Source organism: Cebus imitator, unplaced genomic scaffold (assembly GCF_001604975.1).
Source record: "Cebus imitator isolate Cc_AM_T3 unplaced genomic scaffold, Cebus_imitator-1.0 Scaffold385, whole genome shotgun sequence".
In the NCBI taxonomy this organism is placed as follows: Eukaryota; Metazoa; Chordata; class Mammalia; order Primates; family Cebidae; genus Cebus; species Cebus imitator.
In genome coordinates this window covers 2,897,445-2,924,260 of record NW_016107700.1, presented here as the reverse complement: position 1 = coordinate 2,924,260, position 26,816 = coordinate 2,897,445, and the positions used below count along the sequence as shown (strand labels likewise).

General features: G+C 51.6%; 1 protein-coding gene across 2 annotated transcripts in view; it reads left to right on the top strand.

Moving 5' to 3' along the window:
* Positions 1–5,514: 5,514 nt before the first annotated feature.
* BEAN1 (brain expressed associated with NEDD4 1) overlaps positions 5,515–26,816 on the top strand; it is a 57,555-nt gene continuing 36,253 nt past the window's right edge. Inside the window, exons 1-2 of one of the 2 annotated variants that reach the window (XM_017508045.2) lie at positions 5,515–5,653; positions 16,586–16,692. In XM_017508045.2, the coding sequence (XP_017363534.1) occupies positions 16,668–16,692 (25 nt within the window). In that variant the 5' untranslated portion in view covers positions 5,515–5,653; positions 16,586–16,667. The remainder of the gene's footprint in view (positions 5,654–16,585; positions 16,693–26,816) is intronic. The other variant, XM_037731162.1, reaches the window with a different exon arrangement.

Here is a 26,816-nt window from a genome sequence, read left to right as displayed (position 1 = left end):
TGAGGCTACACAAGCATGGCACCAGCATCTGCTTGGCTTCTGGGAAGGCCTAAGGGAGCTTTTACTCACAGCGAAAGGTGAAGAGGGAGTAGGTGTCACATGATGGAAGCAGGAGCAAGAGAGAGAGTGAGGGCGTGGGGGACACACTTTTAACAACCAGATCTCAGATCTCACAAGGACTCACTGTCTCGAGGACAAAACCAAGCCATCAGGGATCTGCCCCCATGACCCAATCACCTCTCACTAGGCCCCACCTCCAACATCTGGGATGACCTTTCAACATGAAACGCAGATTCAAACCATATCACTGACCTAGCCTCTCCAGCCAGGAGAAATGGTGCCAAGGGCTTATTAAATACCCAGAATGGGCCAGGTGTGGTGGCTCATACCTGTCATCCCAGCATTTTGGGAGGCCAAGGGGGGCGGATCACTTGAGGTCAGGAATTCGAAACCAACCTGGGCAACATGGTGAAACCCCACCTCTACTAAAAATACAAAAATTAGCTGGGCGTGGTGGCAAGTACCTGTAATCCCAGCTGCTTGGGAGGCTGAGGCAGGAGAATCACTTGAACCCAGGAGGTGGAGGTTGCAGTGAGCCAAGATCACACCACTGCATTCCAGCCTGGGTGACAGAGTGAGACTCTGTCTCAAAAAGAAAAAGAAAAATCCCCAGAATGGTCTAGGACCTGAGAGACCAGCCTTCTAAGCAAGTACATTTTATTAAGTCCCTTCTTCCCTCAAGAGCCTGCAGTGGTTCTCTGCTGCCCACAGCGTCAAGTGCAGGCTCTGTTACCTGGAGTCTCACTCCTATCTCCCATCTGGCCCCTGGAACCTCAGAGCCCACCCTTTGTTCAGACAGGCCTCTTTACCTGCCGCTTTACTCCTTTCTGACCCGAGACCCTGCCCTCTTACCTGGGAAGCCCTCTACCTTCAGGTCTCACTCTATAAATCCTTTTGTAACCCTAAAGGCTCCCTCTTCCAGAGAGCCCTCTAGGATTGACTCAGCCGACACTGATATCCCTCTCTTTTGAAGACCCAGTGCCTTAATGCCTCCCACAAAAGACAAATCTCTGCTGTAAGACAGACCCATTTGATGAAATTCCAAGCCCACTAAGATATGTTTTTTAAAAAATAAAGTCATGAATGTCATACCAACATAAAATGTGCACATATCAAAGATTTTGACTCCTTGATGAGGAAACCAGTAAGATATTATACATAATTCAAAGAAGAATCCAAGGAGCACGTGTCTATGTACAGTGTTTAGCACACCCACCCCTGACAAGATACCAATTGATATCACCCGACAAACTTCATTTGCGTCTCATTGGACAAGAATAGTTTGCATTATTACCAGTTTTCTGTAACTTACAAAACATAAAATAGCTCAGAGACCACGACAGGCACAAACTCTGACAGAAACAGGTAAGAGCTAATATCTAATTAAAACGGACGCCTTCTCATCTTTTTTTGCCTAATTTAAGGTGTTTCGTAATTCTACCTGTTTCATAATTCTAGCCAGGTGTATGTCTCTGAAAAGTCAGTTAATTTCTCAAGGCCTCAGTCTTCCCATCTATAAAGTGGGTGTAAAAGCACAAAGCTCTTCCAGCTCTCAGCAGCGAGGGGCTCCTGGATGCATATTCCAGGGCTTTCAGATATTTCCCTGCCCCTGAGTTTCCTCCCTCTACTTCAGCTGTCACCTCTGAGTCTGAGGGCTTTCGGAGGCCCTGTTGCCTGTCCCTTCCACTCAACCTCCCACCCCTAAGCACGAATCAGGGTCTCCTCCTATATCTCCGCTTACCACTACCAAGACATGATCAAGGGACCTTTAGCAAAACACAGGTGGAAAGAGGAAATACCTTCCCACACCTGGTGGGATAGGTTTTCCTTCTTCTCTTTTTAGGGTATAGTAGGCTCCCTAGCTTCAAGGCCAACGCAATAGAGAGATCTGGGTCCTTTGTAATGTAATTCAAGGCTAGGAAGACGCTTTTGACATAGTACCATGATATGCTATTTCTGTAGAAAAGGTATATTAGCAAGAGGTAACCTTCCTGAAAGGTCTGATGGGTTTTGTAGACAGATAGCCCACCCAGAGACCAGGCCATCCTGAGAGTCTTTCCCTCTCCCCTCTTCCACCCTTAGTATCAGAAGGACCACCCAACAATAAAATTGACAAGTTGACCATCACGGGGAGGGAGGAGTGAAAGGGGGTAAAGCAGAGACATTTTAAAGAAGGATGGTAGGGAGATGTGAGTTGATCAGGCTCAAGAGACCCTTCCAACATCTCCCTGCCATGGGCTCTGTTTGGGATGAATGACATTATAGATCCTGTTCTTTGCAAACAGGAAAGACTTTTACTGGGATTCCCTGTGAGTGGCTGGGGTAACATGAAGCACACTCTAGGGCTTCATGTTAGGAAGAGTCCTTCACGTCCTAGAGTCCTCAAGAGTCATGAGGACTCACTATCTCAAGGACAGCACAAGCCATCAGGGATCCGGCCCCACGACCCAATCACCTCCCATCAGGCCCCACCTCCAACATGAGACACGGATTCAAACCATATCACTGACCTAGCCTCTCCAGCCAGGAGATACATTGACAAGGGCTTATTAAATCCCCAGAATGTGCCTGGTGGCTCACACCTGTAATCCCAACACTTTGGGAAGCCAAAGCAGGCAGATCACTCTAGGTCAGGAATTCGAGACCAGCCTGGGCAATATGGTGAAACCCCATCACTACTAAAAATACAAAATACATGAGGACTCATGAGGACACAGCCCAGCCCTTGAGGACTCTCTGGGCATCTCACTGTCCTGAGATGTCACTTCCTGATTAGCCTTAGACTCCTCCATCCAGCATCCCTACCTATCCCTAGGCCTAACCACTGTCCCTCCCTGGTACCCAGGAGATGCCCCTCCTGCAAATCTGACCCTACACAGAAGAAACTCTCAAAACTAACATACCTAGAGATGTAAGGAATAGTCATGGACATCCACAAGCCTACCCATGAAGATGTCCATTGCAGTGTTGTTTAGAAGTATGAAAAATGGAAACAAACTAAATGCTCAGAAATAGGGGATTGGTTAAAAAAAAATGCAATACAACCTGATGCCATGCTAGGCAGCCACTAAAAGTGTGACATAGGAGAAGAGATATCAGTCAGCAAGCTCACTCCATTTAAGGACACTTGTAGAGTTACATAAGTAAAAAGAAAGGAAAGCAGGTAACAGAGAAAGGAAAAGTAAAGAAAAACAAGCAAAAGGGAAGGAAAACAAAAATATTCACAATGACTGGCTTTTCTTTTCTTCTTTCTCCTTTTGGTGTTTTCCAAGTGCCCTACACTAACATATATTTGCGGATAGATACACAGGCACACAGCGATTGGTAGGCACGCAGTCATAAGCCAGCTCCCTGAAGCTACACCCAACACCTCTGGAAAACAGTTCTGGGTTCCAGTCTGAGGAGCAAGGCCAGGCCAGTGATGGACAAATAAGGGAGTGAAGGGGAATGGACTCTTTAGGGCTAGGACCTTACACAAGGACTCACTATATGTGTGTCACACACACATATACCTAGTCCCCTCCTCCCGGTCCCACCGCCACAACACACACAGGCAGTCTTGCCAAAGGGAGCAGCTTACAGGCAAAACCACTCAACAATTAGAATACCCATCCTGAAAGGGTCAGCAGGTGTCCTCAGAGAGATCAAGGCTATACAGTGGGCGCAGCCCTAGCTTGGGAGTCGTACAGCCTCGGGTCCTAGCACTCCAGTCCTAGTCTCTCCCCTCCTTTCTCTGATCCCTCATTTGTTCATTCATAAAACAAATGCATGAGGTTGGACAAAGGGTCTCTCAGGTCCCCTTCTTCGGTTCTCGGAGAGATGTTTCCCTTTCTTCTGGTCTCATCCCTTACTCAGAGCAGATGCCCCCATGACAGCCCCAGTCTGCAGGAGGGGTGGGGTAAGCAGTGCAGGGGGCAGAGCCCAGATTGAACGGTTACCAGAGGAGGCTGGGAGATGTCCTCCCACACCCAAGCCCTAGGCCATGCAGCTCCCCCTGCCTGGCCCCAGGGAAGCGCCAGACCTGATGACTAGCAGGACTGGGGTGGAATGAGGTTTGTTTTCTCTGCTGGAGCCTGCTCTGCCCCATCCTCCCTGCAGGCCCAGTCCCTGGCCAACTTTCCCTTCCACACCATCCCCGTGGCTTCACTGCTTCCCCAGGGTTTAGCATCAACATGTTCAGCTCTTTGTCACCATGTTTTATTTTTGAGAATCACTTTCTGGCCAGTGACAAGCCTTTGGGGTTTTGAAACAAACCCAGCTTTTGACCTCCCTTGCCTCCTAAACCCCAGTTTCCTCATCCACAGTAGGGATTCAGAGAGTATTAGCAACAACACATTTCATCAATTCCTGCAGCAAATCCACTGACAGCCGCTCTGTGCAGACCCCTGCAGCACTACCCAGACTGCCCTCCTTGGCGTTCCCAGGCAAGTAGCGGAGGTTAAATAACTCCAGGATGCTGTACAGCACCCCAACACAGTAGGGCTGCAATCATAGGGAGCAATATCCTAATGAGGACAGGGAGGCCTGGAAGATGGGCTGGGATTCGTCCAAAGCCCCAAAGCAGGGTGGGGACAGAGCAGGTCCTGGAAGCCCGGAACCCGGACGGAGGCAGGCTTCCACCTGCCAGGGCTGAGCTCCTTGCCCTGAGGTTTGGGCAGCGGGGAACAGGGGCACAGGGAGGGTGAGAAGGTGAAGGAACCAGGCCTGCTGGTGGCTCCGAGGGAAGCCTTCAGCCAGGCCTAGCTAGCATCCCAGAACTCACCTGCCAGCAACTGCGAGCGGGAGGCCCTGCCAGCCTCGCCTGCCCCTTCCAGCGACCCATCCACGCTGGGTCCCCCTCTCCATCCTGCCCTTTGCTCTTTTCCCGCGACACGGGTCCCCTGCTTAAATCCCCAGCCTAGTCTCGGTCCAGCCTGTCTGGCTGTCCTTTCCTGATACCTCGTTTGTCTACCCTTCTTTGCACGTGTCAGTGGCTCCCCGCTCGCGTCCGTGTGTCATTCCCTACACATGCCTGTGTGTCCTCTTCACACGTCTGGCTGGTGCGCCGGCCTCCCGCATTTCCCGGCCTTCTCGCCGCCCTGCCCCGCCTGCCGCTGTGTGGGTGTCGGGCTGGCTGTGCGCAGAGGGGCGCGGCTCGGCCCTCCCCCGTCACCCTCGTCCCCCCATCTCGGAGTGACCCGGGCCGCAGCGCCACGGTGCTGAGGCCCGCGAGCCGCGCCGCCGCCGAGGGGGGCCGGAGCCGGTGACGGTGGCGTGGGCGGCGGCGCGGAGACGACGGGTGGCCGGGCGGGGCTGCGGCAGGGCAGGGCCGGGGCCTGGGAAGCCGCCGCCGCCGCCTCGGCCCGGGATCACGGGCGGCGGGTCGGCCCGGCTCGCCCGGCCCCGCCCCTGCGCGCCCAGCTGGGCGAGGCGGAGCGGCGCGCCCCCCGCTACGCCCGAGCCCGAGCCCGAGCCCGAGCGCAGTGGCGCCCGAGCGCAGTGGCCTCCGAGCGGGAACCCGAGCGGGAGCCGGAGCCGGAGCGGGAAGCGGAGCTGGAGCCGAAGCTGGAGCCGGCGCTGCGGCGCACGGAGCGGAGCGCAGCAGCCAAGCCGAGTAAGGGGCGTGGGGCCGGGCGGCGCGGGGGAGGGGCGGGCGGGGGGTCCCTGTCCCCTACCCCGGCGCTCAGCTGCGGTATCCACGAACGACACACCCGGGGGCGCGCCGCGCGGAGCCTCCGTGCGCGGGGCTGGAGGATGCGCGGTCCGGAGCGGAACCGCAGCGCGTTCGGAACGGAGCGGGATCCCGGGTCTCCCGCGGACCCTCGACCCTGTGCGGGCCAGCTGCGCGAGCCAAGGCTGACCTCGAGCGCGCCCTCGGGCCGCGGGGAAGAGGAGGTATCCAAGGTTTCTGCCTAACTTGAGACCCCGACGAACATCCACCCTGTGTGGGGAACCCATGACAGCCTCCTCAGCTCCGCGCCCTGGGTTTTGGGGATCCCTGGGCAACCCAACCAACAAGGGAAAACTAGGGCTCACTCTCTGCCAGAGTGGGAGGGGGAAAGGGGCTGGGGCTTCGCGGAGTTTGGAGTTTGAATCCACCCCCCACCCCCTTGAGCTAGGAAGTTTGACCCTTCGACGGGCAAGTCGCCTGGGGTATGCCCCTGTCTCAGTGCCTCTGTCTCAGCACCGAGCGCGGGAGAAGGAGCGCGCCCTCCGCACCTTCTCCCCCTTTGATGCAGACTTTCCCTTGCGCTGTCAGAGGGACCCGAGGCTGAGTACCAGGCGGCAGCTCCTACTGACTGCGCAGCGCTGAGTGGCACCGCCGCGGCTCCCCAGGGGCAGGGCCCACCCCACCCCCCGGCTGACTCTCGCTGCCCTGCCTCTCTCCCCATCGGGCTCTGCAGTGTGGAGGCTGGAGAGCAGTGAGGACCTGGGGCTGCCCTCTCCATCTGGGGCGGGTGCTGGCGTGGGTGACCAGGGACAGGCTGGGAAAGGGAGGGCACAAGTGACTGCTGCGAGAGACAGGGGTTCAGGGGTCCTTGGTCTTGAGTCACGATTTCTGATGGGCACCTGCCGTGAGAGCATGCCACTCTGGACTCAAACATCCTAACTGCTCTGCTGGAACGAGAGACTTTACCACCCTGTGCCTCAGTTTCCTCATCTGAAAGTAAGCAGGAGTCTGTTATGAGCAGGATGTTTAAGGGCTTTGGAACCAGAATGTGGGCTTGGCTGTACAACCAGAACATGAGCATGGCTGTACTTCCCGGCTGTACAACCTTAGGCAAGACACAAACCTCTCTGAGCCTCAGTTTCCTCATTTGAAACATGGTGAAGGTGAATTGGGAGGATTAAGTGAGATGATGCTGGTGGGAGCATATAGCCTGGTGCCTGGCACGCAGCCAGTGGTCAATTGCAGTGGGCTACAGGTGTCATGGGATGTCCAGCACCAGTAGTTGCCGAGATTGAGTTCCTCTGAATCTGAAGTGGTGCTTCTAGCCCCCTCCAAGGGGGCCTTTGAATCCCCCAAGCCATTGACAGCAGAACTTTCTCCTCAGGGCCCACCCTTTCTCAGACACTCCCTCCTGCAAGGCTCTCTGCCACCCAGACCAGTTCTCCCCTGCTACCCAGGGTGAAAAGGCTGCATCTGATTGTAAGGCGCACCCTTTTTCCTTTTGCCCTTGGCTGGTGTCTGCTGCCCCAGAGAGGGGCACCCGCCCATCGCTCGAGCTCTGTACAAGGGAATTAACGCACCTCCCTCCACTCCCGTGTGGAGGATTGCTTTCCCCGAGGAGCCATCAGGCTGTCAGGCAGCTTGGACACACCAATGGTGATGGTTCAGACAGGCAGCCAGAAGCACCAGGGAGACAGCCTGAGGGGTCTCAGTCTTGATCTCTCTCGATGCACCGGAAATGGATGTTGGGAGGAAATGGAGCCAGTGATAGACTGGGAGTTTAAAATTTCAGAGCAGGGTGTCCCCAGGAAGGGATTTGCCCCAGTCTGTGCGGCTGGGGCCTTAGACCCAGAGCAGAGCAGGGCAGAGGCCCAGGGGCTAGTGAGGGAATGCTGGGATCCTGGAGGTGGCAAGAAGTGGGAAGGCAGCCAGGAGCAGTGGGAAGAAAGCCGTGGTCCATTTCACACCCATGTTGGTCCCTAGCCACCTGTGGCCCAGCCACCCAGAACAGGGATGGGGGAGGAATCTCAAATGAGGAAACATGTCCACATGGTGCCAGGGGGCTTCCAGGGTGCCTGGTGAGACAGGCAGGATGAGCTGCCTCTTGGTGACTCCTTCTACACAGAAACCCCCTCTCTCTTCTTCCTCTGTAGCTCCCCCCTCCCCTAGCCCATTCACCCACTAGGGGTCACATGGCTGTGTCTTCCAAAATCCTCCTCATCTTCCCAAAGGAGTTAATCAGGAACTAATTAGGTTTGAGTCTCCTGCTTCAGTCAGGATTTGGAACACAGCCAGTGGGGAACGTGACGGGGATGCAGGCATTACTGTCAGGCTTTGGGAGTAACCAGCCAGACAGCCTCAGAGGGCCACTGCCTGAAGCCCTTGCCCTGGAAATACTCAGAGGACAGGGTGAGGAGCATCTGCTCTCAGCCTCCTAAATGGAGAAACTGAGGCCAGGAGGGCTTCTGCAGTCCCTTAGCAAGCAGGCACAAACGAGTCACAGCTGAGAGCAATTTTTTGGAGCTGGACTGCCTGGGTTTATAGCATGTGGTTCTGGACAGCAGACTCATCCTTCAAAGCCTCAGTTCCCTCTTGAAAATGGAAATAAACATTATACACCTCCCAGAATAGTGTGAAGATGAAGAAACCATGTACAGATAGCACATAGCCATGTCCAGCGGACCTCTGCCATGGCCTGCAGTGTTGACACTGTGAATATGTGTCGCACACAGGCTGCTTCCTAAACGTACACATTTTCTTTTTGAATTCTGATAACCAGCTCTCTGATTTAGGAACTATAATTGTCCCCATTTTATTGATGAGAACAGTGAGGCTTAGAAAGTTTAAGGACCATCTAACTCTGCCAGGTATAGAATACTTAAACCATCACTATGACTCATCATAATTGTTTGAATTTGTATAATTGATAATTAACCCATTGTAATTTAGATGACACGTAATCAGTTATTAGAATGATTCTTTCTTTCCCCCTTTTTTTTTTTTTTAATAGAGACAGGGTTTCACCGTGTTGGCCAGGATGGTCTCAAACTCCTGACCTTGTGATCCACCCACCTCGGCCTCCCAAAGTGCTGGGATTACAGGCGTGAGCCACCTCGCTGGGCCTAGAATAATTCTTTCATGTACATCTTCAATCATTCTGAAAAAGAATATGTTAATTGTCCACAGGCTATAGTATTTTTAGATACTTTTTTTCCTGTTTGAATAGTAATCAAACTGATTTAAAAGAGCAGCTCCCTGTTCATTACCTATCCCTCTTCTCTCCATTTTTCTCCACAGCCCTTACTGTCCCCAACATCTAAATATCTTACTCATTTGTTTATTGTATGCCCACACCGATATAATATGAGCCCTGTGGGGACAGGACTTTTAACTGGTTTATTCACTATAATATCCTCAGAGCTTACACTAGTACCCAGCACTTACTGTGCCTTCCAAAATTATAAAGTTCTTTACAAACATATGGTCTATTATTGTTATTATTTTTGCCAAGTGTATAGATAGATTGAAAATAAAACATTAAGTTCATAGCAGAAACCATTCCCTCAAATATTTGGCAAATAGCACTTGCTCAAGTGCCAGGGATAATTTGATAAAGGTTAAAAACAATGGATATTATTTTTCCAGTATTGTAATAACGCTTCTTATCAATAAGTTCAATGACAAGTAAATTTATAAATATATATATTTCTTGCTGGGCGTGATGGCTCATGCCTGTAATCCCAGGACTTTGGGAGGCCAAGGCAGGCAGATCACGAGGTCAGGAGTTTGAGACCAGCCTGACCAACATGGTGAAACCCTGTCTCTACTAAAAATACAAAAATTAGCAGGGTGCTAATCCCTATAATCCCAACAACTCGGAAGGCTGAGGCAGGAGAATCCCTTGAACCTGGGAGGCAGAGGTTGCAGTGAGCTGAAATCACACCATTGTACTCCAACCTGGGCAACAGAGCAAGACTCCATCTCAAAGAAAAAAAAAATTCCAATAACAAATGACATGTTCAAAGGCAATTAAATTAGCTTTAACATTCTTCACTGAGAACAGCCGGGCGTGGTGGCACATGCCTGTAGTCTCAGCTGCTCCAGAGGCTGAGGCAGAATCACCTGAGCCCAGGAGTTCAAGACCAGCCTAAGCAACCCTGGCTCTGTATAACAAACAAACAAAAACCCCACAACTTCTAATGAATTAATGATCACTGACTTGTTCACTTAATTGCTTTTTATTTTGTTAGCACAAAATGTTTTTTTCGAATCTTCATTTTAATGATTTTTCAGGTTGTTATGAAAGTCATACATGTTCATGTAAAAACAATTGTAAAATTATTAAAAATGTAAAAAGCATAAAAATTCTCCTTAATCCCACCACCACCAGAGAGCACAGTGACCGTGAACATGTTAGTGCCCTTTTTTTCCCCCACAGAATCATCTTTAGATTGGACTTATGAGATACGTGTGTGTGTGTGTGTGTGTGTCTGTGTGTGTGTGTATTTTTTTTTTTTTTTCTTGAAACGGAGCCTTACTCTGTCCCAGGCTAGAGTGCAGTCGCGCAATCTTGGCTCACTGAAACCTCTGCCTCCCGAGTTTAAGCAATTCTCCTGCCTCAGTCTCCTGAGTAGCTGGGATTACAGGTTTGTGCCACCATGCCCAGCTAATTTTTATATGTTTTGTGGAGATGAGGCTTCTCCATGTTGGCCAGGCTGATCTCAAACTCCTGACCTCAAGTGATCCACCCACCTCAGCCTCCCAAAGTGTCGGGATTACAGACGTGAGCCACTGCACCTGGCCTAACATTTCTTTAGAAACATGATTTCACAGCCGCTGTTGGGCGAGGTGGCTCACGTCTGTAATCCCAGCACTTTGAGAGGCCAAGGTGGGCAGAGCACCTGAAGTCGGGAGTTCAAGACCAGTCTGACCAACATGGGGAAACCCAGTCTCTACTGAAAATACAAAATCAGGCATGGTGGCACATGCCTGTAATCCCAGATACTCAGGAGGCTGAGGAGGGAGAAGTGCTTAAACCTGGGAGGCAGAGGTTGCGGTGAGCCAACATAGCACTATTGCCTGGGCAACAAGAGCAAAACTCCGTCTCAAAAAAAGAAAGAAAGAAAGATGATTTCACACCTATATAACATTTCATTGTAACTGTGTGCTATGGTTTGCTCAGCCTATCTTCCCTTATTGGATGTTGGGCTTTGCTCCCAACCTTCACTGCTACAAATAATGCTTATCTGTGTTTCTGTTTGTATTTTCAGCGCCCTGAATCAGGCTTCTCTACACACTTGGTCAGGACCTATTTACAATTCTCAGATGGACTGGTTTATGCAGTTAGACAGTAAATCAAGCCTTCTAAGTTTGGGCTGTGATGGTGGAGAAGGGGCTGGCAGTTGGTTCTGTAGAGGGCTACTCCAGCTCAGTTAAGGCAACATGGAGACCCAGTAATCTCCAGACACACCCTGGCCACCACCAGTAGAGCACACATGTGACCAATGTTGCATGGAGACAGAGGAATCCTTGCAGCCAGGCACAGTGGCTCGTGCCTGTAATCACAGCACTTTGGGAGGCCAAGGTGGGCGGATCACCTGAAGTTGAGAGCTCGTGACCAGCCTGACCAACATGGTGAAACCTCCGTCTCAACTAAAATACAAAATTAGCAGAGCATGGTGGTGCATGCCTGTAATCCCAGATACTCAGGAGGCTGAGGCACAAGAATCGCTTGAACCCAGGAGGCAGAGGTTGCAGTGAGCTGAGATCATACCACTGCACTCCAGCCTGGGTGACAGAGTGTGACACCTCATCTCAAAAAACAAACAAAGAAGGCCTCCTTGCTTTGAAGGCTGTCAAATATCTGGATCCCTTTTCTAGTATCAGGAGCAAGTTACTTGTTTACAAACTCAGTGCCTCCTGCCCACCTCTCTGCCACTGGTCTCTCATTGCTTTTCTTACCCACCCCTAAATTCATTGATTCCTTTATTCAGTGGACATATGACAAACATGAGGGGATCCACACTGGCCAACATATGTTTTCTATTAGAGAAGTTACTAGCTGGGTCTCACCTCACATGAAGACCTTCCTGGGACAGGAGAAAGGTGTTGTCTGCTGCCTGATGGCCCCCGCCTGCAGCGTCATGAGTTAGACCCTGCATTGGTGAGGCACATGCCGTCCTTTCAAGATCAGTGCAACTGACCAAAGGCCCTGAGATTTTCTGACTTCTTTCTGGCTCTAGACAATCACATACACACCTATCTATCCATGAAACCCCTGCAAGATGGCATCATGCATTCATTCAGCAAACAGTCTCTGAGCACTTCCCATGTATGAGGCACCATACTGAGTGCCAGGGACCCAGTGCTTGTCTGGGCTATCTAGACCTGGAGTCACCATCTCTCCCATCTCCACCATCTGCTGGTCACCCAGCCAGACACAGGGACTCACCCTCTCTATCACATTCATCTGTCCCTAAAACCCACCAAGCGTGTTCCCCCCAGGGTCCTTTGCTCTCTCTGCTACCTCTACCTGGAATCGTCTCTCCCCAGGTATCTGCCCACCTAGCTCGCTTCCTCCAGTCTTCACTTACCTGTCACCCTCTCACTAAGGCTTTCTGCAGCCACTGTATCTAACCATCTAACAGTGCAATCCCTACCTGCACGCCCTGCCTCTGTTCCTTCCCCTGCTGTTAGCTCACAGACTCTACCATTACCATTGCATCTCCAGCCCTAGTCAGAAAGGGATTATCAGTGTGTCTGACTGCTCACCAGTCTGTCCCCAGCACCTGAAATCTAGTGCACCAGGGTCTCCCCCGCCGTTCCTTTCCTTTCCCTTCCTTCCTTCCTCCCTCCCTTCCTTTCCTTTCCCTTCCTTCCTTCCTCCCTTCCTTTCCTTTCTCTTCCCTTCCCTTTCCTTTCCTTCCTTCCTTCTTTTCCTTTTCCTTTTCCTTTTTCTTTTTCTTTTTCTTTTTCTTTTTCTTTTTCTTTTTCTTTTTCTGACGGAGTCTCCCTCGGTTGCCCAGGCTGGAGTGCAGCAGCACAATTTCAGCTCACTGCAGCCTCTACCTCCCAGCTTCAAGTGATTGTCCTGCCTCAGCTTCCTGAGTAGCTGGGACTACAGACACACACCACCACACCCGGCTAATTTTTTTGTATTTTTAGTAGATACGGAGTTTTACCCTGTTGCCCAGCTGGTCTCAAATTCCTGACCCCAAGTAATCCACCCTCCTCAGCCTTCCAAAGTACTGGGATTACAGGCGTGAGCCACTGCGCCCAGCCGGGACTTTCAATAAATACTTGAACAGTGATGGCAGCCTCTGCCCCTCCTCTGCGGTCACCGTTGTCACTGTTGCCTTTGTTTAGGCCACATCACCTCTGGCCACAGCCTCCCACACTCCCCTCCTCCTGCCTCACTCACCTGACGGCCCTCCGCCTTCCTAAAGAGAGAAAAGCTAAGCAAGCCAGTTTCCTGCTTCAAATCCTCCTAGGAACCCTCTTGGGGCAGGGGGCTCACCACCTCATCAGACCCCTTATTCTTCTGAGTCTCAGTGTTGTCGTCTGTGAACTGGGGATTTGTTTTGAGGATTCAAGAAGCTGACAGCATGTGGCAGCAGCTGAGCAGGGGTTGTGTGAACACACTGCCATCCCATGGCCTCTTTCACAAGGCCAGCCCACCCCCGCAGCCCGTCTCTGTCAGCCACCCACAGAGCAAGGCTGGCTGCTCCTGGGGCCTTCCAGCTCTGTGAGCCTCTGCCACAAGGCTCCCCTGTCACCAGCGCCTAGGCAGACCCAGGCTTTCCCCCCTTAGACACACACTCCCCTGCCCAACTCTGAGTGTCACAGCAGAGCCTAGAGTGGAGATATTCCAGGAGCGGGGACGTGAAGGGGTGTGGGAATGACGTGGATTTGCCACACACCATTCAGTCACTTCAAGGCCTGGAGTGCCACCCGCCCGCCCTCGAGTTCCCAGCCAGACAATCCAGTCAGAGATGAGTCACCGGCAGGAGCAAGCCTCGCATGCTGGGCTCAAAGAGGGACGGGCAGGGAAGAGGTGACCATGCTTGGCCCAGCAGCTGGGTGGGCCCGCCCCCACCCCTGCCCCCGCCCCCACCCCCACCCAGGACCCTGACCCCAACCCCTGGCAAAGGAACCACAGTCCCAGCCCATCTGTGCCCCTCATGGCTGTCTTCTCACAGCATCGCCAGTCACATGCATGCAGGAAACCAGGATGGGCACTTGCTCACCTGGACACCCCACACCCACCTCCTTTGTCTTGATGACCCCAACAAAGCACTATCCTAGCAGAGGGTATGATGCCACCAGGGAGTGGTTTTCTTCTGCGGCCTCAGGCAGAAATCCTGGAGTGGGGAAAGGAAGAAGGAAACAGGCAGCCAGATTGAAAATCCAGCTTCTATTTTAGAAACCCCAAAGCCCCTCCATGTGTTTTCCAAGGGTTTTGCGGGACACTGTGCAGGTGCTTGGGAAATGAATCAATGGATGCAAGCCCAGGGTGCTGGCAGGTTGCAGTGGGAGGCTCTGTGTAAGGTGCTGACGGTGTTACAAGAGGGAGGGAGTGGCAGCCCTGGCTACTGTCGGCATTGGTCACCAAGGGCAACAAGGTGCCTGGGAAGCATCTCAGCTCTTTGCATAGAGATCCTTCTCTTCAGCAAGTCAAGCACCTTGGATAGGCAGCCTCCACCCCTCAGTAGCGCATTTGTGTCGGGCCAAGGTTCGCTTGCTCTAGTGTTTCCATGCACTGTTGAACTTCCCCTTAGTTCCCAGCCCTGAGCTAGTTTGCAGGGGCCGCACTGACCCTCCACGTCCTCAAGGAGCTACCAGTCTAGAATAATTTAGATCCAGAGTTGTCCTGGAAGGGCATCCAGGTGTGACAGAAACACAGCCAGAGTGATTATTCTGTCTCCAGCCGTCAAGGAGGACCCCACTGAAGAGGTGTCTTGATCTGGGTGTTGACAGCTACATAGGAGTTTGCCAAGTGGAAGGAATGGCATGTCAGGGAGAGGGAATAGTCCAGAAGGATGATTGGCCTAAGTGTGTCTAAGAAGCAGGCCAGCCAGAGCACCAGGGTAGCGGTCTCTGGTGAGAGGCACTGGGGGTGACAGGGTCCCTTCACACACAGCTCTTCCTCTATCTCTTCTTAGTGACCTTGGATGGGTTTTTTCCCTGAGCCTATTCTCCTATCTACACTATGGACATGATGTCCCCTGCCTCAAAGGTCTGTTGCAGCACCATTGGTGACATTAGGCACATGCAGGTGTTTGGTGAATGCCAGCCACACCTGGAGGCCCCAGTGTCCAGAAGGCTTCCTCGTAGGGAAACATAGCCAAAGCACACTGAGAAATAACAGGGTTTTTCTAGTTAACAAATGAACCAGAGAACTGTCTTTGGAGAGACTGTGCTCAAAAGTCTGATCCTTCAGTGCTAATATCAACTCTGCCACTTCTTGGCAGCGTTTTGCCTCTCTGAGCCTTGGCATTCTCACATACTTCATAGCCCCTCCCAAGCAGGGATAACAAGCCTCAATTTGCTTTAGGGATGAGGCATATGTACCCCTCATGACCTCTGCAAGGGCAAACTCTTTTCTCATTGGCTTTAGGGCTGCCAGCTTTCCCCTGCAAACGCCCACTGGGCTTGGCACTCATGGTCTCTGCTCAGCAACCCCCAAAGGTGCAGTTTGGTTTCTGCAAAGGAAGTGACCACATCCCTAGAAATAAGAACCTTATGTCCCTCCTGTTCCTACAGCCTCATGTCCCTTGGGGACACACCAGGAGAGACTGAACCAATTCAGATCTTTAGCAGCATAGGAGAATGGATCGCTTTTCTTTTCTTTTTTTTTTTTTTTTTTTTTTAAGAGAGGGTCTCACTCTGTCAACCAAGCTGGAGTGCAGTGGTGTGAACGTGGCTCACTGCAGCCTTGACCTCCTGGACTCAAGCAATCCTCCCACCACTGCCTCCCAAAATGCTGGAATTATAGGTATGAGCCATCGCACCCAGCCATGAGTTACCTTTTTAAAATGTTTCCTCCATTGCAAATTGGAGTCAAAGTGACCTGGCACTCCCTCACTGCTCTAGACATCCACGTGTTCATCAGGTTCACACTGGGGAGCAGAGAAGGAGAGAAAGAAGCATTTTCATTCTGTAGACCTTTGTTTCTGAATCAATAATTTAATACAGAGATGCCTTCTAGAGAATTGTGCTGGCTGACAGTGGGGGTTCTGGAGTCAAACTGACCTGAACTCAAGTCTCAGCCAGTAGTTAGAAGCTGTGTGGCCTTGGGCAAGCTGCATAACCACTCTGAGCCTCAACTTCTCTGTTATAAAATGAGAATGAAAAGAACATTCTCATCTTATTTATGTTGGAGTAATAATAATAATATGATGTGGGCTAGATGTCAGTGAACAGTCTCCCAAAGCCAGCTGTCAGACCTTGACCTAGCCCCTCACCCTCTCCAGGTTTCAGTGTCCCAGCCCTGATAGTTCCAAGTGGCTCAGGATGACGCGGTCCATTGAAGTTGTCTGAGACAGTGGATCTCACACATTCATCATGAGACAGAAAAACCCTGGCACCTCTAATTCCCACTCAAGGATCCACCCGAGACAGCAATCTCCTCCCCACCACTACCCACCACTGGGACCCCAGCACACACTTGTGCCACCCCTGTGACCCTCTCCCCATTCCACAGCCCAGAGGTCCCCCAGGCCCTTGCCCACACTGGACACGTGCTCTCAAAGAAGTCACCATCCTCTTTCCCAGAGGTTGACAGCTCAGGAGATGTGAGCACCCAGCCTGCAGGGGCTGTGGCATGGGCACAAGTGGCATGGGCACCCCAACACCTGCCTGTTTGTGTCTCTGCAGGTGAGTGGAGGGGTCTTCCCTTCGAGAAGTCAGAGCTGTGCCCGTGGGCAGGCTGGCTCCGCTGTTCTGCTCCAAGGATGACATGTCCTTCAAACGTCCCTGCCCCTGTGAGTCTCCTCCCCGCATCCTTCTGCCGCTTGGGGCCAGGCAAGGGCAGAACTTCGAGTCGAGCTGTAGAGACCAGCTTGAGGTGTTTGGCCAGAGAACTGCGGGTGTCCAACCAAAGGCTAATGTGGCATGCTGGGTGGGGAGAGGGTAACATGGAAGACCCCTGACACCTGCAAGATGCTCCCTGAAAACTGAAAATCACACTTTGGCCCTTTCTCCTGTATCAGCCCTTCCCAAAGTGTGGATCAGAGCTCCTCTGAGGGATGGTAATGGGATGACACCCACACACAAATAAGACTCCATGGCCAAATAAGTGGGGAAAATACTGGAGGAGTCACGTTAAGAAAGTTTTGCTCCTGCAGGACCTTCCTGAGCTTTTAATATGGTGATGTGTGGCTGGCGCGGTGGCTCACACCTGTGAGCTTTGGGAGGCTGAGGCGGGTGGATCACTTGAAGTCAGGAGTTCAAGACCAGCCTGGCCAACATGGTAAAACCCCCTCTCTACTAAAAATACAAAAATTAGCTGGATGTGGTGGTGGGTGCCTGCAATTCCAGTTACTCAGGAATCTGAGGCAGGAAAATCGCTTGAACTGGGGAGGTGGAGGTTGCAGTGAGCTGATATCACACCATAGTACTCCAGCCTGGGCAACAGAGCAAAATTCTGTTTCAAGGAAAAAAAAAATACATACATATGTATATATATATATATATATATATGGTTATGTGTGTTGTGAGGCTCCCATAGGTAAGAGAAAACCTGCTCCTCCTCTCAAACATTAACCACAAGGAATGTTTTATGGGACTGGTGTTCCACAGAACACGCTCCTTGGGATTTACTCTCCTAAGGAAAACCATCCCAAGCATCCCCACCATGAAGTTCCTCATTTGTGGAAGCCAATGGATGATCTTGTCCCTCGGCAGTCTTCTCATGGCTCCCTGAGGCCCCTGAGTCCAAGTGATGAACTCAGCCAGGGGTACCCCTAGCATCCAAGACTGCAGCCTCCTTGACTTCTCCCCTAGTCTCCACCAGCTTGAGTCATGCCACCACCCTTGCCCAGGACCCCTTTCACTTCTCCCATAGCAGCCACCTGCTTTCTTCCATGATGTTCCCTGAGCCCCCAAAACTACCACCTCTTGCTGTAATTTGGGAGGACATGCATGACTGCCCATCCCTTCACCTTGATAAGTTAGGACTGTGAGTCTGTATGAAATCAGGGACCCCAACCTCAGAGGGGGACCCTCTCCTGTCTCCCATGCTTACTCTGGGTAATGCCTCACCCACTCACCAATGTCTGCTCAAATCTGTGCCATTGATTACATGCATCATGGGTGGGGGCCTCTCTTCCAAAAAGTTGAATCCCTGATTATTAAATCACTGGATATCAAGGGACAGCTGCAGGGGGAGGAGGGGAGGCTGGCATGTCCACCTGGGTGAGATCGTCACCAGGCACGCCAGGGGGATGAGCTGGCTGTGGGGTTCATTGTTCAAAGAGTGGTGTCCAGAGGGTGGTGGTGTGCAGCCTGGCTGCTGTGGGTACCCAAGGAGGGTGCAGGTTATTTCCAATAAGAGTCAATAAGATTATTTCTGATGGATAGTCCAGGCTGAATAAATTGTTGTTACTATTGTCACTGTTGCTGTGGCATGATCGGGAAAGGAAACCCAGGTCAGGAGATGAGACTTCTGTTCAGGGCACCTCAGAGCCCAGGGACCCCTGCCCTGCAGAGCGCTGGGGTGGTCATGTTCTTGCCCCAGTCTGCTGACCAGGAAGGAGCAACCAGGCATGGACAAGGCTGGGAAAAGTCAAAGCTGGGGATGCTGAGTGAGGAGGGCTTTCCGGAACTTTTGGGGTGAAGCCCAGGCCCTTGGAAGCTGGGCCCATCTCACTAACAGAGGCCATCCCTGCAGGGCGGCCCTCTGCGTCTCCACCTCCTGAGGACCAACACTCTAGGCCATTTAGAAATGAATGGCTCCTGCATGTCTCTGATTCTCGCCCTTCCCCAAAGTCCCAACACCTAGCATGCAGTAAGCACTCAATAAATGTTTGTTGAGTCAGTAAACATAATTAAACACCCTGGAGGAGGAGCTAGAGGCCCGTGGTCAGGGAGAAGCTGAAGCCCCTGACTCTGCTACCAGATCCCTCCATGACTTTGACCCAGACGCTTCTCTGAGACAACGGGGTCCGCCAAGCCCGGTGAGGCTCCATGTGAGGCTCCATGGAGGCTCTGTCATCGTCTCTGCCAATTTCTGCTCACATTTCCAGTCTGAACTTGTCTAAGACGCACCCGCTGTCCCCTTCCAGGACCTGCAGTCAGCTTCAGTCTGGCTTGTGCACCCACATCCTGACAATTCTCAGCTGTATCTGACCCCGTTGGGTGCTTCTTCTTTTTTTTTTTTGAGACGAGTTTCATTCTACCGCCCAGGCTGGAGTGCAGTGGCATGATCTCGGCTCACTGCAACCTCCACCTCTCAGGTTCAGGCGGACTCAGGTCCTGACTCAACCTCCCAAGTAGCTGGGACACAGGCACCCGCCACCATGCCTGGCTAATTTTTTGTGTTTTTCGTAGAGACAGGGTTTCACCATTTGACCAGGCTGGTCTCCAACTCCTGACTTCAGGTGATCCACCCACCTTGACCTCCCAAAGTGCTGGGATTATAGGCATGAGCCACCACACCCAGCCCCTGTTGGGTGCTTCTGTTTGTGATGACTTCTCCTGCTTTAGGTTCCCCAAGAGTCCTCCCCATGTCTTCCAGCCAGCCGCTCGGACCATCTGAGCTTCCATTTGTGGTCTCCTTTGGCAGTGGTGGAGGATCAAGGATTCTCCCCGCACTTGCCCTGGAATGCTGGACCCCCAGGGCTCCAGCGCAGCTCCAGCCCTTCTTGCTGTACACTCACTGGACCTTCTCATCCTCACTCTGCTTTCCGCTGCAGCCTCTCGGCCGGTAGCTTCCAAGGGTCTCTCCCACTCTAGTTTCTTTCTGGGCTTTTGATTCCTTCTTCCTCCTGCTGCCTGTCTGCCTTGGGCAGCCCCCACCCCTAACCTGACATTCAACCTGAGCCAAACTGAACTCTTTGTCTTGCCCTCTAGGGCAACTTTGCTTGATTTTGCTGTATGGGTTTGGGGTGCTCAAGCCAGAAATCTGGAAATGAACCTCAGTTTCCCTCCTATCATATACCCATCACTGCCAGCTGCCCAAGGAGACTCTTGGGCCTCTGAATCAGCTCAACAGATCTTCCATCTCAGCCCCCCACCCCTTCAGAGTCAATCTAGAAATTGCTCATTCATGAAGCGGCTCTTCTGTTTGTTCACTTGTTCATGCCGCCGGTGGACGGTGAACGTCCAGGAAGCGGGGAGGTTCACCCGCAGCACGGTGCTCAGACCCTGGCACATAGGAGGTGCTCAGTGTTCACTGAGCAACTGAACAAGTGAATGAGGTGAGGTGAAGCAGATGCTTTGTGGGCAGCCCCCATGGCTCACAGACCAGAGGTCCTCACACGGGTTCTGGGAGGGATGCTGAACCCTGAGTGCTCCAGACCCCCCAAAACAGCCATAGGAATGCTCGGGAAGGAAACCCAGAAATCCCAGCACTCACATGGACACACACCCCTGTTTTTAACTCCTCATTCCAGATCTGGAGCTGCTCTGTGCATTTAGAAACATTCATAGCTGGTTTAACTTCCTTAGCCCCCAAAATGAGCTTGCCAGATACATGTGAAGATACCGAAGCCCCCAAGAAATTGAAAAGTTAGAGTAGGAGCCATAGCCTGCTCCTGTTTGGGCTTCTCCACCCCTACTTCCTGCCAGCTTCAAAGAGTAGCCAGAAAAGTCTGCAGAAGGTAAAACAAGCCCAAATGTTTCCCAAGCAAGACCTCATCCCTAGGAGTCAGTGCACATGAGGTCTGGAGAGAGTGAACAGGTATGTCCACCCAGCGCAGGGTGGCAAGGTGAGCAGCGCCAGCCCACCTGTAGCCCAGGTCTGCGAGCCTACATGGCTGCAGGCCCTGGGGGTGCAGGCTTGTCCATCGGCCCCTCGGGAGTCAGGCAGGCATTAATCAGCCGGGCTGGGCTGAGCCCTCCTTGGCACTGCTCAAACCCCCACTTCCCCACCCTCAATGCCGTCTCACTTTCAGACATTTCAGCTCTTCCCTGTGCCTAACAGAGACAGCGCCAGCAGTCTTTATTACCCCCACCCCCTTCAATTCGGCAGATGAGAAGACCGAGGCAGAGGGGGGCAGGCAAACCCTGACCCAGAGCAAACCCTGACTAGAGGGGTTTTTGGCCAAGTGGCTGCAAGGCAGAAGTCAGTTCCTCTGCCTGCAAATGCCAAGCCTGTGAGCCATTTCCCAGCCTTCAGAGGACCTGCCTCAAGCACTGAGTGAGTAGGAGAACCAGCCTGGCTCTTCAGGAAGGCTGGAGGTAGAGGAGCTTTCTCCATCAGGCCCTAGCTGGGCAGGGTGGCCCAGGACTCCCCCAGGATGCAGGCTCCAAGAACAGATGCTTTACAACCTCTTCCTGCCACCAGCTGATGGCAGCTCCATGGAGCTCCCTGAAAACTGGGGCAGCCTGACTCCCTCTGGCCTTTGGGAACAGATCTAAGGAAGGAGGGAATTTATGGGCCCCAGAGGAGACTGAGTCTATAGCAAGGCCAGAAGAAGAAGGATGGAAGGTAGCATCAAATCATCCACAGAGAAGTTAAGTAGAGCGTGTCTGTGCTGGGCTCGTGGTGGCTGCCTGCAGGCTGGCAGGAACTGCAGCCTGGCAGGGCCTCTGATGGGCTTGGGTCTCCCTCAGAGATGGTGTGATATGCAGAGCGTGGGTTCCAGTGCAACCTGGCTTCTTAGCAGCTGGAGCAAGCAGCCTAACTTCTAGAAACCTCTATCTGCTCATCTATAAAATGGATATAACAATACTACCTTTTTGATTTGGTGCCCACTTGGAGAATCTAGCTTGGTGCCTGGAACTGAGAAGGTGCTCAAGAAATTTGAAAATCTTGTCCTTTTGGCCACCTTCTCCCTACATAAGTCTGTATTGAGGGAGGGGGGAAATAGAGATAGGGACTCAGGAGATGAATTTGGGGTTCAGATCAAATGTTGCTGTTTTTTGCTCTGCTCATTGTGGCAGTTATCTCTGCAGAGACATAGATAACAACAGAAGGAAGGACTTGAGAGCAAGGAGGGCAAATGATTGCACATGCTGCAAAATTCACCACTCTGTGTCCAGAGCAGACATCACTAATCAATTGTAGCACTTTTTCCTACTGAGCCCAGAACGCATGCAGACACTGCCCAAAGATCTCTAGCCTGTGAAATGAAACCATTGTCCATCCTTTGCTGAAGTATGACTTTGGAGTGGGCAAGGAGATAGAGGGAGTGACTTCAGCTAGTCCTCTGACTCTGAGGGTTGTTGTGAGGATCAAATAAGATATGACAGGTGAAGGACTTATGAGGCCCTATCATCATTTCTTTACGTGGCCTCCTTGATTCCTTGAAGAAGTCCTACAAGGGAGGAGTCAGTGTGCCCATTCCACACATGAGGAAGCTGAGGCTCAAGGAGGTAAGAAATTAGACTAGATGGCACAGCTAGAAAATGGTGGGGCCAGGGCTACACCCCAAGTGAGCTTGTCCAGGGATCAATCTTAGCCAAACCACAGCTGGACAAAAGGACAAGGGTGGAGCCCAGTTTACTCCTTCAACGCCACAACAGGGGTGGGGAATCCACTCTGCAGCAGGACTTCATGGCCCCTGAACATCCTGGCTGCCCCTCCTCACAATTCTCTGTTCTAGCATAGAGTCTGACCCTAGTGAGTACTTGGCATTTGATAGCTCATCTTAATTTTATTCATAGCTCATCTTAATTTTTTTTTTTTTTTTTTTTTTGGATACAAACTCTTGCTCTGTCACCCAGGCTGGAGTGCAGTGGCACAATCTCAGCTCATGCAACCTCCACCTCCCCAGTTCAAGTGATTCTCCTGCCTCAGTCTCCCGAGTATCTGAGATTACAGCTACTGGGGTGCCTGTCATTGCACCCAGCTAATTTTTGTATTTTTTGTAGAGATGGGGTTTTACCATATTGACAGGCTGTTCTCAAACTCCTGGCCTCAAGTGATCCACCCGCCTCGACCTCCCAAAGTGCTGGGATTACAGGCATGAGCCATTGTACCCAGCCCACTCATCTTAATTTTCAATGCACAATCATATCATATGCAAGTCTCTGGCAAGAGGGCATTCAACCTGGCTTGAGCACTAAATGCAATCTTAATGACAATAACAGTAGCCCCAGCTGTTGTAGAGCACTGTATGCCAGCAAAGTGCTTTCATTTCACCGTCCCCTGGTGGTGAGCTCACTGTCCCTGGTGGCAGCCCTGCCCTATAGCAGCTGGGTGGCTCTTCCCTGTGTCCACCATGCCCTGAGGAAGGGCTTCCTGGGCATTTCCCCTGAGCTCCCCTTCCTGAGCATTTCTGACCAAAGAGCTCCCTTTGTTCTCTGAACTTAGATTTTCCCCAATCTGGTCCTTCCCTTTCCTCTTAGAGAGGTCTCAAGCCCCTCCTTCCTGACTCACCTCCAGGACAAACAGCAAGTCAGGGCTGCAGGCCAGATGAACATCAGCCTCCATGGCTTGTAGAGGGGCACTGAGGATGCAGGTGGAGGCAGCCCATCACAGGTGGCTGAAGGCAGATTCCCTCAGTGGCCCCTGCTTGTCCTAGTACAGGGGGAGGATGGAGGGGAGGAAGACAGAGAGAATGGGTGGCAAAGACCTAACCGGACTGTGAAATTTACAATTGTTGGCAGGTCTTTCTGGGAACAGGGGCTTGAGGACACTGACTTGATCTATATCTTTCTCACCAACAGCCCAGAAGTGGGTAACTGGAGCTGTGTTTTGGAGCACACAGAACTGAATTTGAATCCTGCCCATGTCGTTTTTGTACTACCTGATCTCCCTGAGCCTCAGTTCCCCCAGGTGTAAAATGGGGATATCCTGGTCCTGTGAGTTACCATGAGGATTAACTGCCATGAGTGGGAGGTGGGGGCTTGAGCTAACATGTGCCAAATGCCTGGCACCATGGCGGGGGCATTGCCATCCTCCAGTTCAAGGGGGCCGTGGGTTCCACAAGCCAGAAGGAAGCCTGAGGCTTGGTTATCTGCAGTGCTGCTCCCTCGTGGTTCCTGTTGTAAACTGTGGACAGTCATCCCTGGTATCAGGCATCCTCTTCCATTCATTTATTCATTCATTCAACAAATATTTATGGAGGATTTGCTGCATGCTGAAACCTTTCTAGGTGCCAGGGTTACGCCTTGAACAAACCAAAGTCCTAGCTATCATGGAGCTAACATAGCCAGAAGAGACAGACACAAACAGACAAATGAATATCTAATATGTTTTATGGGGGGAGGAGCTACGAAAAAAAAAAAAAAAAAAAAAAGCAGAGTGAGGTGATGGGTTGAGGCATAGGCTCACCAAGAAGGTAACACTGGAACAGAAGTTGCTAGAAGGAAAAGAGGGAGCCATCCAGGTGTCCAGAGGAAGAGCGTCCAGGCAGAGGATTCTGAGACAGAAGCAGGCTTGGCTTGATCCAGTCACAACACGAAGGCCAGGGTGCCTGAAGAGGAGGAGAGGAAAGGTACCAGAGGCAGCAGGGACCAGATGATGTAAGGCCTTGGAAGCCATGGGAGGACTTTGGCATCTAATCAAGTAGATAAGTAGTCATTGGAGGAGTTTGAGCAAGAAGGGACGTGATCATCCTGGTTGTGGTAGAAGAGGCTAGAGAAGGACTCAGGTGGAAGCGGGGAGACCAGTTAAGAGGTTAAGACAGTGGTCTGGGCAGGATGGCTCACACCTATAAATCCCAGCACTTTGGGAGGCCAAGGAGGATGGATCACCTGAGGTCAGGAGTTCAAGACCAGCCTGGTCAACACAGTGAAAGATACTAAAAATACAAAAATTAGCTGGGCATGGTTGCACATACCTGTAATCCCAGCTACTCAGGAGGCTGAGGCAGGAGAATTGCTTGAAACCAGGAGGCGGAGGTTGCAGTGAGCCAAGATTGTTCCACTAATCTCCAGCCTGGGTAATAGAGTGAGACTCTGTCTCAAAAAAAAGGACAGTGGTTCAGGTGGTGACAATGGTATCTTGGACCGTGGAGTTCACAGTGGAAGTGGCAATACTGGGTCAGATTTGAAGGTGAAACTGTTAGGATTTGCAGATTCACTGGATCTGGGGTAGATGCAAAGGAAGGGTCAAAAAGGACAGCATTTGGGGCTTGAAATGGGAAGGACTGAGCTGCCATTTGCTGAGACGGGGAATATTATGGGCAGGTTTGGTGGGGAACTGTGAGTCAAGATTCTGGGTTTTGATGTGTTGTGTGTCTGAGATGCTTTGCAGGCACTGGAGTGGAGATACAGGGCAGACGGTTGGGTCTATGAATGTGGAGTTCAGAGAAGAGTCGAGCTGGGATGTAAATTTGGGGACTGTCAGCATGTGAATGCCACTCAGTGCTATGAAGTGGGATGAGATCACCCAGGGACCGAGTGTGGGAATGTGGGAAAGGGAAGGACCTAAAGAGTGAGCTTGGGCTGGTGAAGGGCAAAATGGTTTCTGTATCTAGAAGTCTTGCCAAAGAAAGCATGATCCCGTGCGGTCATCACCCATGGCATCCCAAAGCCAAGTGCATTGGGGAGGGATTTTCCTACAAATAGGAATGAGTAAGGATACTTCTGTTTCTCTGCCAAGGGCTACCCTAAATTAGCTACCCTGACGCTCAGCTCTGCCTGCAGCTGGACCTAGGCCCAGGTGATTGGGAAAGACTCGTTGTCCTCTCAGGCATCACTGCAGAAGCGTGCAGCCTGCATGCTTCAAAGATAAGAGAGAGGAACCCAGCCAGGTGTGGTAGCTCACACCTGTAGTCCCAGTGCTTTAGGAGGCCAAGGCAGGAGGATCGCTTGAGCTCAAGAGTTTGGGCAGCATAGCGAGACCATGTCTACAAAAAAATTAAAGATTAGCTGATCATGGTGCCACATGCCTGTAGTTCCAGTTATCCGGGAGGCTGAGGTAGGAGGATCACTTGAGCCCAGGAGTTTGAGGGTGGCTTCATACCTGGGTGGCACTTGTCTCCCCTAGGAATGGGCCTAAGGAAGAGGATTGGAGGTAGATGTGGCCTAATGCAGTAACAACAGCAAGAGCTAAGAGACCCAGGTTTGAAAAACACTGGAGCAAATGTATTTTAATTACCTGAGCCTTTGTTTTTTTCACCTGTAAAATGGGATCATTAGACCTAGTTTCCAACATGACTATGAGGGTTTGATGAACACATGGGCGCTCAATGAGCATGTGTTCTTTTCTTTTTCAGCATATTAATCCCACAGTGACTGTTGCAGAACTAACAGTCTTCCCTGCAGGATTCTCCCCAGACTGCCCAGGGAGAGAACTCATCTTCTGTCTCCCTTCTCTGCCAGCCCCAAGTTGGTGTTGAGAGACAGCTTGGCACCGTGGGCCCACCTGCATTTGCCAAGTTCCAGCAGGGGCCAGCCAGATGTCAGCCTTGTGCCTGACCCCATCACAAGCACCTGATGGGGTAACTCAGGCAAATAGATTCTCCCTACTTCATAGGTTGTTTGCAAGAGGTCATCTGTCAAGCCTGTGAGTCTTACCCTGAGGCTCTACCCTGTCTCACACTATAGAATTGGAAACTTAGTCCAGAAAGGAATGGGACCATGTCATACAATATGTTAGTGGCTGAAATTTTAACCTCCCATCCTGAGTCCAGGTAAGGTGTTCTACATAAAGGTGGAAAATGCCCCAGGAGGGAGCTTGCTCTCCATTCTCAGTGAAGATACAGAGGAGAAGCCCTCTTCGGAAAATAAAACTGTGACCCAAGCCACATCTTTAAAAAGCCAGAGGGAATTTCTTTAAATTTTCAAGATTTGATTGGCATGTATTGGACACCTATTATGAGCCAGGCATCCTGCTAGGCAGTTTGCTTTGATTAGCTCATAGCCAAAATTGCTGCTCCCATTTTACAGATGAGGCAATAGAGGCTCAGAGATCTGACTTGCTCAGTGGGCATTGCCATCAGGAGGCAGTGCCAGGATTTGAACCCAGGATTGTCTGTGTCTTATTTAGCCAGGG